The 14,580-nt window shown below is 46.0% G+C and overlaps 1 protein-coding gene across 1 annotated transcript in view; it reads right to left on the reverse strand.

Moving 5' to 3' along the window:
* Positions 1 to 639: 639 nt before the first annotated feature.
* Positions 640 to 14,580, reverse strand: part of DDR2 (discoidin domain receptor tyrosine kinase 2) — a 165,852-nt gene continuing 151,911 nt past the window's right edge. Inside the window, exon 17 of the mRNA XM_048859659.2 lies at positions 640 to 14,126. Within this exon, the coding sequence (XP_048715616.1) occupies positions 13,989 to 14,126 (138 nt within the window). The 3' untranslated portion in view covers positions 640 to 13,988. The remainder of the gene's footprint in view (positions 14,127 to 14,580) is intronic.

Raw genomic sequence — 14,580 nt, forward strand, 5'->3', positions numbered from 1 at the left:
GGGACTTGTGAGGAGAGAAGGTTGGAGGCTGAACTCAGGAGCTCCTGCCCTGGCTAGCTGGCAGACAAAGACCATATTCACGTGGCTTGCCCACACTGCAATCAGAGGGGTGATTGTGGACTGGGTAGATATACCTGCACAATCTTTAATCTAGTGAGCACTGCTGAAGATGGTAATAAAGATGTAGCAGCATAGACCTGGCGCAGGTTAGGAACATGGTGATCGTAACCAGCATCCCTCGGGGGCTTGTACAGCCTGTGCTGAAGCCCATACTGCTGCATCTGTTCTATTTTTAGCCACGCTAGCTAGATTAAGGCTAGCTCTGGTATGCGTTCCCATGCCGCAATCACACCACCAACTGCAGCATAGACATAGTCATTCCTCAGACCCTGAAGGAGGCAAAACTTGGACTGGTCTGTGTTGATGGGATCTGGAGCAGGCTACAGCCAGCCCTGCAGTCCTCACTCAAAGGGGAAGTAATGGTTTTTGCTCCCTGCTGCAAAGCACACAGGTCTCTGTGCTGGTCTCAGTCAGTGAAGGGCAGCGCATGAGAACGGGACTCCCCCCACTTACACACACACCAACGCGTGACTTGGACCATCCTGCAGTTTGCACAGACATAACACGGGCAGCAGCCTCGGTTTTTAAAGATGATTGTTATTTACAATTGATCATTTTACAGAAGTACAATTCAAAGTGTTCTTACAGAGAATAAATAAGGAACTACAGAAAACTATACATGTGTATCATGTCTCCTTTTCAAATACAGAGCACTTGTAGAGAGCAGTTTTGGTATGAGTATTGGAGTTAGACACTGTGATTAGATCAAGTACTATGTGTTAGGAATGGAAGACGCTATTTGACATGCTCTGCACTAGGTTGAGCTATACAGCACAAGGACCCGTTAGCTCCAGCAATGGGGTCACAACGTTGTTTCAGAGACATACTTTCTGCAGTTGGGGAGGGCAGGAAAACAGACATGAAGGTTCATTAAACAGATACGCTTGGTATTTACAACACAGGCACAGAGCAATAAACCATCCACATCAGTTAGACACGGGCAACATTCTTCTCCTTCTCTCCTCATTCAAGTCAGTAGATTTACACTGATGATGACTTACTGCTGGGAGAGGAAATCTGACCTGTTGCCCTTTATGGACCTGCTTTGCAAAGATACTGATCATGCTGAACTACACGTGGAGTCAATGGGAGCTACAGGTGTGCCACACCTCTTAAAGGCAAGCTCTTTTATAAAACTCTCCGTGCTTCACCAATTCAAATTTGGGGCACATTGCCAAGTTGCACGAGGGAAGTCTAGGACCCAATTTCCCACTACTGTGCACCTTGTGTCAGTATTTACGTCTGCAACGTATGTGCAGAATGCCACCAACTCCCAATGGTTGTATTTCACACCCTCTTTGCACACAATTAGCACTGGCGTAAGTGACAAAACAAGGTGCAGCTTTGCACCTGCTGTGTGCAATAGGCTTTTGTTCCATGTTATGAGAAAGGAGGCTTTTGCACCTGTGGTTGCTAGGAAGCTTAACAATTATTAATAATACCTACTATATCATACACTTTTATAGCATCTTTTATCCGAAAGGACCCAAAGAGTTTTACAAACATCTTTACAAACTGTATATACACATGAGTCAGGGAAAGGCAGCAAGTTCTGGGGCAGAATGCAGCCAATAATCACATCAACACTACAAAACAGTTTAGGACAATATTCAAGTGAAATTGAAGAGGGAATTTAGGGAGGCAAAATGTTAAGATTTAGCTATTAGAGAGACAAGATGGATGAGGTAATATCTATGATATTACCTCACCTTGTCTCTCTAATATCCTGGGATTGACACGTCTACAACTACACTGCACACAAGATTTAGCTATGCTATCAAATCCAGAAATCCCTTTTGTTTACTCCCTTGAAAATGCACCAATATTGCTGGTGATAGCATAGCACAACTTTTCAATTTTGGGCCCAATCCTCTTGCCATGGAGTTTTGCCATTGACTTCAATGGCCAAGATTTTTTATGAAAGGGGAGAGGGGGCTAAAGTTAGTATCTTAAATCCATATTTAGGTGCCTAAAGAAGTGGTCTGGTTTTGAGAAATGCTACACTGCAGCCAGCAGTTCCACTGATTTCAGTGATTGCTGCTGGGTCCTTGACACTTTGGGGGGAAAAAATCCATTCACTACTTTAGGTGCCCAGAATGGATTTAGGAACTCAAGTGTGACAAGCCATTTTTAAAAACCTTAGTCCATAAGTGATGATTGGAGTCCAATGTTTGCTACTTCATGATTGCTGCTGCAAAGGGAGCCCCAAACATTGCTTGGGCTAGGTCAGTCTGACACAGAGGGTCTGCTTGTTTTCATATTAATATTTTGCAAATAGCTCAGCATATTGTTGATCCTGTAACAAGTTCATGGCTACTTAGCACATTACAGTAGTCACCTTGCTGCAAACCCTGGTCTCCTGCAGCTTGATGGGAACAGAACTCAGACCCTACCATTTGACGGGGGGTAGGAGAGGAGGAAAAGTAGACTCCCTGTTATTGGAGCTACTGGAGAGTGTCCATTAACTTTCAGCAGTGTCAAGTATATGACACCTAGTGAATCGGTTTTGATTCTAGGCAGCCGAGGGCAGTGGTGCCACATACATACTAGCAAATTCATTATGATACTCATTTAGAATTGAGACATTCTCCAGCAATTTAAAGATGATGGAGGTCAGTTTGGGGCAGAAGTAACTGGACAGTTTCCTAATTAGCTGCTTTAACTTTATCTGTTTTCTAGAACAGTTGGTCTGAGCTGCGAGAGAAACACCAGAGGGGGAAAAAAATGTCATTTAATTTGCCAACATCTTATTGGTGTGAATGGAAACAACTGTACACATCTAAATCTATGCATCTAAGCATGGGACCTGACCTGGCTCTGACAGTGAAACCAGTACTGGAGGCAGTTGCACGGGTTTGAATTCTACATCACTAACCCCCATCTAAGGTGCAGGATTTGTTAGGTCTAAACCATCCAGGACAGATGGCTCTCCAGCCTCCTTTTGAAAACCTCCAGTGAAGGAGCTTCCACAGGAAGTCTGTTCTATTGTCCGACTGTTCGTACAGCTAGGAAGTTTTTCCTGGGATTTAATCTAAATCTGCTGTGCTGTAGTTTGAACCCATTGCCTCTTTTCCGGCCCTCTGTGGCAAGAGAGAACAACTTTTCTCCATCTTTTTTATGGCAGCCTTTTAAGTATTTGAGGACCGCTGTCATATCCCCCTTAATCTCCTCTTTTCCAAACTAAACATAGCCAGTTCGTTCAGCCTCTGCTCAGCCTTTGCATTCCATCCCTTGGATCATCTTTGTCGCTCACCTCTGGATCCTTTCCAGTTTCTCTACATCCTTTCTATACATTGGTGACCAAAATTGGACACAGTACTCTGCTGGTCAGAATTTTTCAGCTCTGTTGGCAAGCTTTGCTCTTGAATACAGCTCTGCAGATGAGCTCCTTTTTCCAAAACTGGACCAAAAAAAAGCCCAGCTCGGCTTTCTGAAAGCAAACTCCAACATGATTTTGTTCCCTCTCTTTGGTTGATTTTTTTTAAGTGCCTGTAAAACTAAAGGTATCTAGCTTGCTGAAACCAAATGCAATGCCCTGCTCAGAGATGGTTCCAGGCTGCAGAGTTTGAATTCCACAGCAGATTTGGAATCATAGTTCCATTGTGGGCCCTATCTTTACCTTCATCAGTCTGTGATGCAGATAGCTGTAAAAAAGGGAGTCATCAGATGTGTTAAGAGTTTCTGATATGACATTTGTCTTGTGTTTGGGTTTGTTTCACAGGTGTGCATGTGTTGGGGCGAGGTACAGACATTGAGTGGATTCCAGCGCCTTGGGCATATGGTTTGCAGAACCAAGCTTTCCCTTCTGTCCAGCCCATTCTGAATACTATAACATAAGAACGGCCATATTGGGTCAGACCAAAGGTTCATCTAGCCCAGTATCCTGTCTTCCAACAGTGGCCAATGCCAGGTGCCCCAGAGGGAATGAACAGAACAGGTAATCATCAAGTGATCCATCCCCTGCCGCCCATTCCCAGCTTCTGGCAAACAGAGGGTAGGGACATCATCCCTGACCATCCTGGCTGATAGCCATTTGTGATAAATGAAGGGGTGGGGGAAGTTTCCTTTTATGGACAACCAGCCAGCCAGTTAGCTATAAAATCCCTCTTGGTAGCTGTTCTCTACTTGCTTTACCTGTAAAGAGTTTAAAAAGCCCATAGGTAAAAAGAAGGGAGTGGGCACCTGACTAAAAGAGCCAATGGGAGGGCTAGAACTTTTTAAAACTGGGAAAAAACTTTCCCTTTGTCTGTCTGTTGTTGTTCGCTGGAGAGAGGAGATGCAGAACAGAAACAGGGCTGAACTATGATGTAAGAAGCTTTAAGCCAGGTATGAAGAACCATCAGATCATACCTAGAAATTGCTTATCTGAAACCCCAGATATATAAGTAAGTCAGGGAAGGTCTAGGAAGACACGATTAAGGTTATTTCTTTTATTTCTTATTGGCTTGTGGACTCCTCTGTGCTAACCCCAGGTGCTTTTGTTTTGCTTGTAACCTTTAAGTTGAACCTCAAGAGAGCTACCTTGATGCTTAATTTTTGTAGTTTGGTTTTTTTCAATCTAGCAAAAAGCCTAACTTCCAGATGTATTTTCTTTCCTTTTGTTTTTAATAAAATTTACCTTTCTTAAGAAGAGGATTGAATTTTTATGTCCCTAAGAGGTTTGTGCATGTTGTTTAATTAGCTGGGGCAACAGCTAATTTCCTTTGTTTTTCTTTCTCAGCTCTTCCCTGGAGTGGGAGTGAAAGGGTTTGAGGGTACCCCACAGGAAGGAATTCCCAAGTGCTCCTTTCTGGATTCTCAAAAGGGGTTTTTTTTGCATTTGGGTATTGGCAGCATCTACCCATCCAAGGTTAGAGAGAAGCTGTAATGTTGGGAGTTTAATACAAGCCTGGAATGGCCAGTATTCATTTTTATAATCCTTGCGGGCCCCCACCTTCTGCATTCAAAGTGCCAGAGTAGGGAATCAGCCTTGACACCACTGATGATTGATTGATGAGCCATTGATCCCTCATGAACTTACCTAGTTCTTTTTTTAATCCTGTTATAGTCTTGGCCTTCACAACATCCTCTGGCAAGGAGTTCCACAGGTTGACAATGTTGTGTGAAAAAATACTTCCTTTTGTTTGTTTTAAACCTGATGCCTGTTAAAACCTCCTCCTCTGACCCCACACCAACCCATCCCACACCTAGTGGCCCACCAATCTGCTATCAATTCCTTCTCTGCACCATCCACTGGCTCCCCCTTCTCTATCACAGCCAAGACTGATCTCCCCACAAACTTGCACCAAAATAATCCAAAGGCTTTTAATTTACATCTTCTGTTATTTCGTGGCAGGTCACTGTGGGAACATTCATATTTCAAAAGAAAAGTGTTTTGTTAGAATTTGCTGAAGTTGATCAGAAAGGTGTGAACTGAAACGGACAGGCTATTTCGGTGCAAGTTTGTGTGAAGAAACAAAAGTCACACAAACTAGGTTAAGTCTGCTGTCATTGCCTTCAAGTTCATCTGAGCTGGGCCTGACTGCCCTGGAGACAACCACTAGGATGTGTGGTCATCACATGCCTGTTAAGTGAGTGCTAAGTGGATGTACAATCCTACCAAACCAGAATGAAAACAGTTCACATGCCCTGTGCACAGAGGCATGTAAGCAAACCAGATTTCAGCCATATGGACTCAAATAGAGGTAGAAGGGTGCCCTGCAGGCAGCCGGAGCATCCTCATCAGCCAACTCCTTTGTGGGATCTTATTGTCACTTGGTGGTAAATGTAAGTACTCCCAAGTTACCCTCCTTATGTATTTCTCCTACACACAGACTTGTAGCCATTTAACCGTATGGTGTTAAACCAGTGCGACTGCTTGTTTCACAGGGGGGAGTGGAAGATTAAGGAATTTCCACTGGTTTCACTGTGAATTTCTCCAGTCCATGTCCAGAATTGCTCTAACTCTAGATCCAGCACCAGGTGACTGTGCTGTAGCAAATCAGCATCAATGGGGGTGATGCATTTCTCAGGATTATTTTTGTAGCACTAAATGTGCAGATCAAATATAGGACAAGGTCCCTCCCCCAGAGAGCTCACAGACAGATGCACAGATCCTGGGCTGGACCTGACGGGTTCACAGTGCAGCTCAGGAGCTCGGTGCAAAGGTGGCTGGAGTCAGTGAGTACTGAGCTGGTCCCTAGGCACAACCCAGAGCACCCCTGCCTGAAAATCTAGGCTCAACTCTGCCACACTATTTAGCAGAAATACCGGGCAGCTGAGAAACCGTCCACTAAAATGAAAAGACGTAACATGGACACAGATATGAGGTGGCATGATTAAGGCACACAAAACAATGAATGGTATAAAGAAGGTAGACCAGGCATTTCTAGTTTCCCTTTTAAACTGCAGACCTCATTGCCATAAGAGAACAAAAGCTTACAAGGAATATAAAAGGGCTGGACATTAACATAAATCTTAAGAACATCTAAAATTACATTATACGGGTTTAAAATGGCTAAGGGATAAAATGCCTCCTGTTTCAGGATATAAGCCAACCACTAACTGGGAGTGCTAGGAAGAAACTTCCCCTATAGGCACCAATACCACCTGCTTTTATCACACCTGGTGATACAGCAATTGCCTCAGTTTCCCCTTCCAACTCTGCCTTGACTTCTCTCTCACCTGGCTGAATAGTTTAACTTAGCTCTGCCTCTAAGTTAGGAAAACACCAGCCCTTCTAGAGCAAACAAGTTCAGTGAGAGTCCAAATACCAAGAGCTCCAGTAAGCTAACTGCACCTGCATGGAGCCACAGCCTTCCCTCAGGTCTCAGCTATCTCCTACTCTTGACACAGTGAAATAAGGGGAGACTTTCTCCCACCCTGACCCACAAAGCCCTCCACAACAGCATGACAAAAAGCAGATGCTCACCCTAGGCTTCCTTCAAGCCCTGTGCCAATGTTCAGCATCGATTTCTTCACCCTCTGAAAAGCTCTCTGAACAAACTCTCAGGTAAATGAACTCTCTTGTCCTGGGGTACCTCCCTCTCACCTTTAGCCATGGCCTCCACTCTGTCCCAGAGACCCACCAGCCATTTCTGTGTTCTCCATGTTTCTTTCTTTCTCTCTGTGGCAAGGCCCACACAAGTTTGATCTTAGAGATCGTAAGGCCAGAAGAGACCACTACAAGCATCTACTCCAAACCCCAGCACATCACAAGCCGTCCATCCCCCCACCCTGGGCAATACAGAACTCCTTTATTTCCCTTTCCCAGCATACACTGCAGCCCCACTACAATTCCCATGTGCCCGTGCCCCTCCCCCTCTTCCTGACTGCCAGTCCCACAATCCCTTGGTTCTTGAGAAGGGTTGTGCCAAACCATACATTTGCTGTACATGGGGCCAGAGCGCTTTGGTAAAGGTGAAATGTCCCACTCCATGTTCCTTGCACCTTCCTCTGAAGCAGCTGGTACTGGCCCCACCTGGAGACAGGATCCTGAACTAGATGGATCCTGTTGTGCTCTAGTCTCCTGACTCCCAGGCTAGTGCCCTAAACACTGGACCATCCCTCGTCCTTCTTCCTGCCACTGATCCTCCACCATCTTTTCTGCACCGTCCTCCCTCCATCATGTCCATCTCTCCTCTTTCCCTTTATCACATCCCTTTCTAATCTGTCCAGCCACTCTCACTATAGGACATTTTTGCACATGCCTATTGCCTTCAACTCCCACTGTTGGCCTCCCCATCTCTTCATGGGATGATTCTCCATGGCTGACTGGTGCCAGCACTTACTACATTCACCCCCACAGGTCCTTGTCCTCCTTGCACTTGGTTCAGATGCTGTCCTCTGCTCGGATTCCCTTCCCTCCATTCCCAGGAGTCACATGCAGGAAGAGATCTCACGGCCTCTTGTCTCTGCTGTGAGAGCACCTCACTAGATCACTGAGTTTGATTTGTAGAGCAGAAGCTGCTGGAGGAATTGGCTCAGTGATGGGAGAGCAGTCACACTTAAAAGCAGTGTTTGCAAATCTTTCCTAGTCCCTGAGTTACTTAGAGCTGAGGCCCGGCTATACTAATGTAAAGCAGAGTTTACAATTCAGGCCTCAGCACCATTTAAATGATGTGAGTGGGGCTCTAACACAGATTGGTGAGCCAGTGGGGATGGGAGGAAACTTCCTGAATTCTTTGATATCAAAAAATTCCCCGAGATTCCATTTTGTATTCCTACCCCCCATTCGGTGTCTCTGGCTTCCCTCTGGAATAAGCAGGTGTCACTTCACCAACTGTAAGCTGCAGGTCATTTACCATTGAACATTGTAAGTCACATGACCAGACCTGAGAGTAAAATGAGGTATGGCCACAAAGTAGGCTAGATCTGGAGTCTGGGCACTAAGGTTGAATTAAGTGATTGTGTCTCTAAGGTAGAAATAATGCAAGTGAGCATGTGCAGTATAAGGGTAAGGAACAGTCAAGCAGCGCCAGTCTGGGCTAGCTTGGGGCTACTTCTCCTGGTAGCTAAGGATGAGGGAATGTTTGATGATGAGCATGCTCAGCAGAGGTTAAAAATAAATAGTACAAAAGAAAGTTTGGATAGGACAGTATAAAAGGGAGAAGATCAGCAGGCAAAGTCAGGAGCCAGCGAGAAGAGCTGCTGGAAGGACTGCTAGATAGAGAGAAGGAGAGAGAGAATTTCAAAGGAACATTCTAAACTGGCAGGTAACCAGAGCTGACCCAGCAGCATCTGACAACACAGTGGACTCAGTAGTGTAGGCCTGTTAGTTTTAATTATAGTAGAGCATAAGTGTAGTTTAGTATTAGTATGTATATGCTTAAGACGTGTGTATGTGTTTTCATTGTAATTTACCTATGTAAAATGTAAAGTGTAAACTAAGAACTGCTGTCAGCGATCTGTCACAGACTGGCCATCTGTGGCAGAGTGCATCATTTAGACCAGAGGTGGGCAAACTACAGCCCGCGGACCACATGCGACCCACGGGACCGTCCTGCGCGGCCCTTGAGCTCCCGGCTGGGGAGCTGAGCCCCCCTCCCCCACAGCCTCATCTCGCCGTGCTGCCAGGACTCTGGGTGGTGGGGCTGCGAGCTCCTGTGAGAGCCACCGGTATTGTGTATTAAATTGCTCCCCATAGGAATGCACTACTTACGGCTGCCAGTCCTGGTGCTCTGAGCAGCATGATAAGGGGGCAGGGAGCTGGGGCGGGGGCTTGAATAGGGGGCCGGGCATCCCGGGCGGCAGTCAGGGGACAGTGAGCAGGGGACAATTGGATGGGGTGGAGGTTCTGGGGGGGGGGCAGTCAGGGGACAGAGAGCAGGGGGCGGTTGGATAGTCATGGGAGTCCTGGGGGGCCTGTCAGGGAGCAGGTGTGTGGTTAGTGGTCGGGGCAATGAAGGGACAGGGAGCGGGGTGGGGGAGGTCTTGGGGGGGGTGGTTAGGGGTGGGGGATCCTGGGAGGGGGAGGTCAGGGGACAAGGAGCAGGGGGGTTGGATGGGTCAGAGGTTCTGAAGGAGACAGTCAGGGAGCGGGAAGTGGGAGGGGACGAATAGAGGGCAGGGGCCAGGCTGTTTGGGGTGGCACAGCCTTCCCTACCCGGCCCGCCATACAGTTTTGGAACCCCAATGTGACCCTCAGGCCAAAAAGTTTGCGCACCCCTGATTTAGACTGTATACTACTGCAGTTTAAATTCCCTTCAACTTGCAACAAGGGATTTGTCTCTGATTTTTATTCTTAGAATACCCTGTAGCAGGGATTATTAGTTATCTTAATAAAATCATTTAATTGGAAGGTTATATCTGTGTCCTTTAGTGTTTTCCTTAACGGCCTTGGAAACTCATACCTTGGGAGGCATAGAGTAAGGGGATGATAAGCAGGTTATTCTAGGGGTGCCCAAATCCAACTTTCAGGGTAACACCTCCATTCCCTAGCCTAGGAAGGGCCCTGCCTATGTTACCTGACCAACCAAATCATGTTAGAATCCAATTTGGCTACAATCACATTTAAACTGTGTTTAAGCATGATTTTTAAACGATAGTTCCTACAGTATAAAAGGGGGCTAGGACACTCTGGGTCGTGTCTGGCACCAAAATGAGGGAGGTTTTTGATGAAAACTGTGAACACCTAAGCAATGAAAGAAAATACTCTATGTTAGTAGTTTAGGGTGACCAACCCTCGCAGGGAAACCCTGCTAGAACTCAGGACCCAGCAAGTCAAATTAGCCTTTGACAGAAATCCGTTAAGTCTCGCCCTTTGTCATTCCTGAGCCTAGTCTCAGTCCCATGCTGATCAGAGATTCCAGAAAGGTCCTTTTCATGGGAGAGATTAAACAGCTTTTAGCATGACTAAAGCTTTGCCATTTGCCTTAACCTGCCCAAGACTGGAAGTGCTTTGTGCACAGAGACTGATTTTATGGCCATGGGGCCTGGGATCGCAGCTACGACTGAATGACAGATTTCATTTTCATAGGAAAGAAAAGTGCCAAGGAACTTCTGTCTTTTTTTTGAATTTCAGGGAATACAGGAATGACAAATTCTGCTCTTGATGCAATTTGAATTATTTTCCTATCATTTCTTTGATGGTACTTACTATTTGTATGGAGAAAAATAAACAGAATATAGTGCTGAGTGCTCTTTATGTATAGGCTCAGAACCTGTCTCCTCCCATCATCATGCACAAAGGCCAGTCTATACTAGCTAAGAATATGTCACCACTAACTGTTGCTTGGAATGCATTAAGCTTGCAACAGCTTAGGACTGCAAACAACAGCCATCCCAAGTGGTGGTTCTACTACCTGTTTGCAGTGTCTGCAATGAAGCTGTTAGCTTAGCGTTGGCTGCACCAGTGCAGTCTGCAATATTTGGATCCCTGTGTAGTTGGGAATGCACAAGCACTGAACATGCCCAGGTTCAGCCCAACCTCCCCACTCCACCCCAAAATGCATAATTTCACTCAGGGAAATTACCCACACTCCCAGCAACATTGTGAGCCCCCAGAGGAATCCTAGAAAGTAAGAGTGTAACACTGGCAGACCAGGTGCCAGCTCATGGTGAGTGCCCAGGCCTCACTGAACACTGACAAATACAGAGTTGGAAACCAGTCTGGCTCACCTGTATGTTAGTATGGTTAAAACAGATATTAGAGTTATCAGAATGTGTTTAGTTTATACTTTATGAAATGCTTGTAGGATGCTGCATGTATTATTCCACTTATAATATCTGTATCCCATGTTATAAGGTAATATTTAAGTATTTGTTCTGTAACTATGAAAGTGTTTGCTATGAAACTGGGATACGCCCACCACTGTCAGGAGAGAAGCATTACCAAAGTGTGAAATACTAGTGTACCACAAGAAGTGTCATCTCCTGCCCAACAAAAGATCTACAGACACAAGACAAGCCACTGCGGTACATCAGTGGACAAAAAACTTGTTGATTTCTCCCCCCACACCCATGAAGAGGTGACGTGCACAAATGTTTGTCCCATCAGTTTGAACTCAGGGGCAAAGGGAATAAAAATGCTGTGTGGACTTTGAGGGGCAAAGATTCCTAAACATAAGCAAAGAACATATAAAGCTTGCATATTATAGCAGCTATCATAATCTTTTGGCACCTGCTTTAACCCCGTAAATAACTCTTATTTCTTTTAATAAACCTTTCGGTAGTTTATTACAGGATTGACTACAAACATTGTCTTTAGTGAGAAATCTAGGGTGCACTTGACCTGGGCTAAGTGAGTGGTACTTTGGGACTTGTATATCCTGAATATTGCTGTGATTTTTGGTGTAAGGGACCATCTATCACAGAGGCAGGCTTGTCTGGGTGATAAGACATCCCTGAGTGCCTGAGCCATGTTAAGGCTGTTACAATGGTTGAGGAGTTCACACTTGTTACTTGGTTGGTGAAATCTAAGTACAGAACATACAACCAGTTTGGGGTTCGTGCCTCGTTTCTTAACAGCCTGCCCTGAGGTTGGCACCCACGTTCACGAGTCATTCCAGCCACCTTGGCAACTGGTACAACTGCAATTGTAAGTCTTGCTAGGTGGTGATAGCCAAGGTGGTTCTGATGCAAATAGAGCTGCTGTGTTGACATACCAGCTGCTGTCAGGATGAGTGAGGCAGCCAACTATTTCACACAGCTCACGTCCCTGCAATGGTTTGCTCACTTAGCACAGGCACAGCGCCCGTATACGCATGCCCTATCCATGCTAGGTTATAGTATACTGGAAACAGTGCTATGGGTTTGCGTATCTCAGGATGAGCATATCAGACCAACTGTGTTCTCTGTTGCATTTCAAGGGCTGATGTGTATGCAAACAACAGGCATCCTTGTAGGGAACAAAGGTGTATTCCATACTGTAAGGGTCTCACTTTCACACCCATTGCATCAGCAAGCCCCTTTGTGTACATTGACTGGAAACTGACAGAGCAAACAGGACCAGTAGGGACACTGCCCAAATCATTCATGCATGCAACAGCCAAATCTAGGGGATGCCAGGGGAGCACATTCATTCTCACAGAAGCTCCAACCATGGCTAGATTGGTCCCAAGTACTTTTGGCTGGAAATCCTGCCAGACCACAGCTGGGGGTCAGACCAAGCCCTAGAATAGAACATGACATGCCAAGAGAGCTTCTGTGCCAAGATGGGGTAGGCAGGAGAGGAGCTATCGTTAGTGGTAACTCCAGGCATTATATTCACAACAAACAATGTTATCATGGTGCTCAAGGTTACTACAAGCAGGAGTGGCAGCCCTCGGTGCTGGCGGATGTCCAGAGCAGTACAACATCCTGTTCTTTTACTTGTTAAAGCTCAAGAAGGTGGGGGAGGGGGTTATACATGGGGAGGGAACTGGGTGATTATGGCCACTACCCTTTGAAATTAAATGTTTGATCTAAAACATCTCTCTAACTCTGATTCTCAGGAAATGCAGAGCTAGCACCTACCCCACTAATCTGGTAGCTGTAGGATTTCCCTACCTTGACAACATGAACAGCAGATGCGGAATGCATTTCTCAAGGACATAAGGCCCGCTCAAGAGGCCGTGCCTGGATCAAAGGAGGGCACTTCTGCTGTCCTCTAGATGGGTGGCTTGTCATTCCTCATTGGTCCTGCAGCAGATGCAGTAAACCATATGCTCCTCAGAAAGCAATGCCTCCATGGCAGTGGGAATGTTCACCTACCAAGCAGAATGCACATTCCAGCCCAGCAGCTGGCACATTGTACTACACAATGTGTTTGGGCTTTCTCCTGTCTAACGGGCTATAACCAAGCAAGGATGGGAGGAATCCTAACCAGGCTAATGATAAATCCGTTGAGCCTGTCTGAAACCTAAAAGTGTCCAGACAGGTTCAGTTTTCACTTTGTAATTGCACAGCCCACTCTGCTTTAGTGGCAACTCCTGCATTACTGTGTTCCTTACCTGCATTCCCTGCACTAGGCACATCCCCCAACTACCCTCCTTTTACCAGGCACTTTCCTGGTGTGTGCTCCCATCCACAGATGCATTTCCAGCACACGCTCCCTGCACAAGGAGCTTCCTCATGGAGAATATGGACCTTACATTTCCCCTTCCAAAATGGGAAAACAGAATCCTCTTTGACTGAATCCACTGATAAACAGGAACATGCCACATCTATCAGTAACCCTTGTTCATCCTTTGTCATTCCAGAGTTAGCTTGTCATATGAGCTATGGATTTGGTCTGATCTAGGCTTGCTTCCTTCTCACTTTTTTCTCCGCTTATGGTGATTGTTTAATGTGCAGTAGAAGAAGCACCACTGCCCAGGTTTTGTTGTGAGTCCAGGTGAAGTGGCTTCAGTTTTTACAGGTGGATCTTCCGGGGTGGGATGAGGACCAGGACGTGTGAGGGAAGCAAAGTGTCATTCTTCGCTGGCTGGTGGTTGGAGGAGGCGGTGAATTTCCTGGAAGGAGGGGCGATCTTTCGTGTCTCGTCTCCAGCAGCTGAGCATTAGCTTGTAGACAGGATCAGGGCAGAGAGCAGGCTGAGGAAGGTATGTCTTCAAAACAAGACAGACATTACAAAAGCAGAGAGTTAATGGCATACTTAGCCTGGAAGAAGAGCAAACTCACCCCAGGGAACTTGATTTCTCATTATGGAGGGGCTGGTGCCCCATTGTAGTAAAAGAAAGCCAAAGGTCCCAGATTTATTGTGAACTGAATAATGTATTGGGCTCAAGAAATGGGACATTGAATGCAGAGGTTTGATTGTATCCCATTACCCAGCTAATTACTACTGTCCTCTGAACACTGGGAGCAGTCAGAGCAGTTGGGATCATGCTAGGGCTCAATCCTGCGCAATTCAGAGGGTTCAGACCCAATCCAGCAAAGTGCCTCAAACACAGAAAACATGAGCCACCAAAAGCAGCTAGGGTACAATGGTGATGAAGCCTTTTGCTCCCTGCCTATTTACCCTCCGGCTCACTCTCTAGCTCAGGCTGGGTCTGGGCTGCC

The sequence above is a fragment of the Caretta caretta genome, chromosome 8, assembly GCF_965140235.1.
Source record: "Caretta caretta isolate rCarCar2 chromosome 8, rCarCar1.hap1, whole genome shotgun sequence".
Lineage (NCBI taxonomy): Eukaryota > Metazoa > Chordata > Testudines > Cheloniidae > Caretta > Caretta caretta.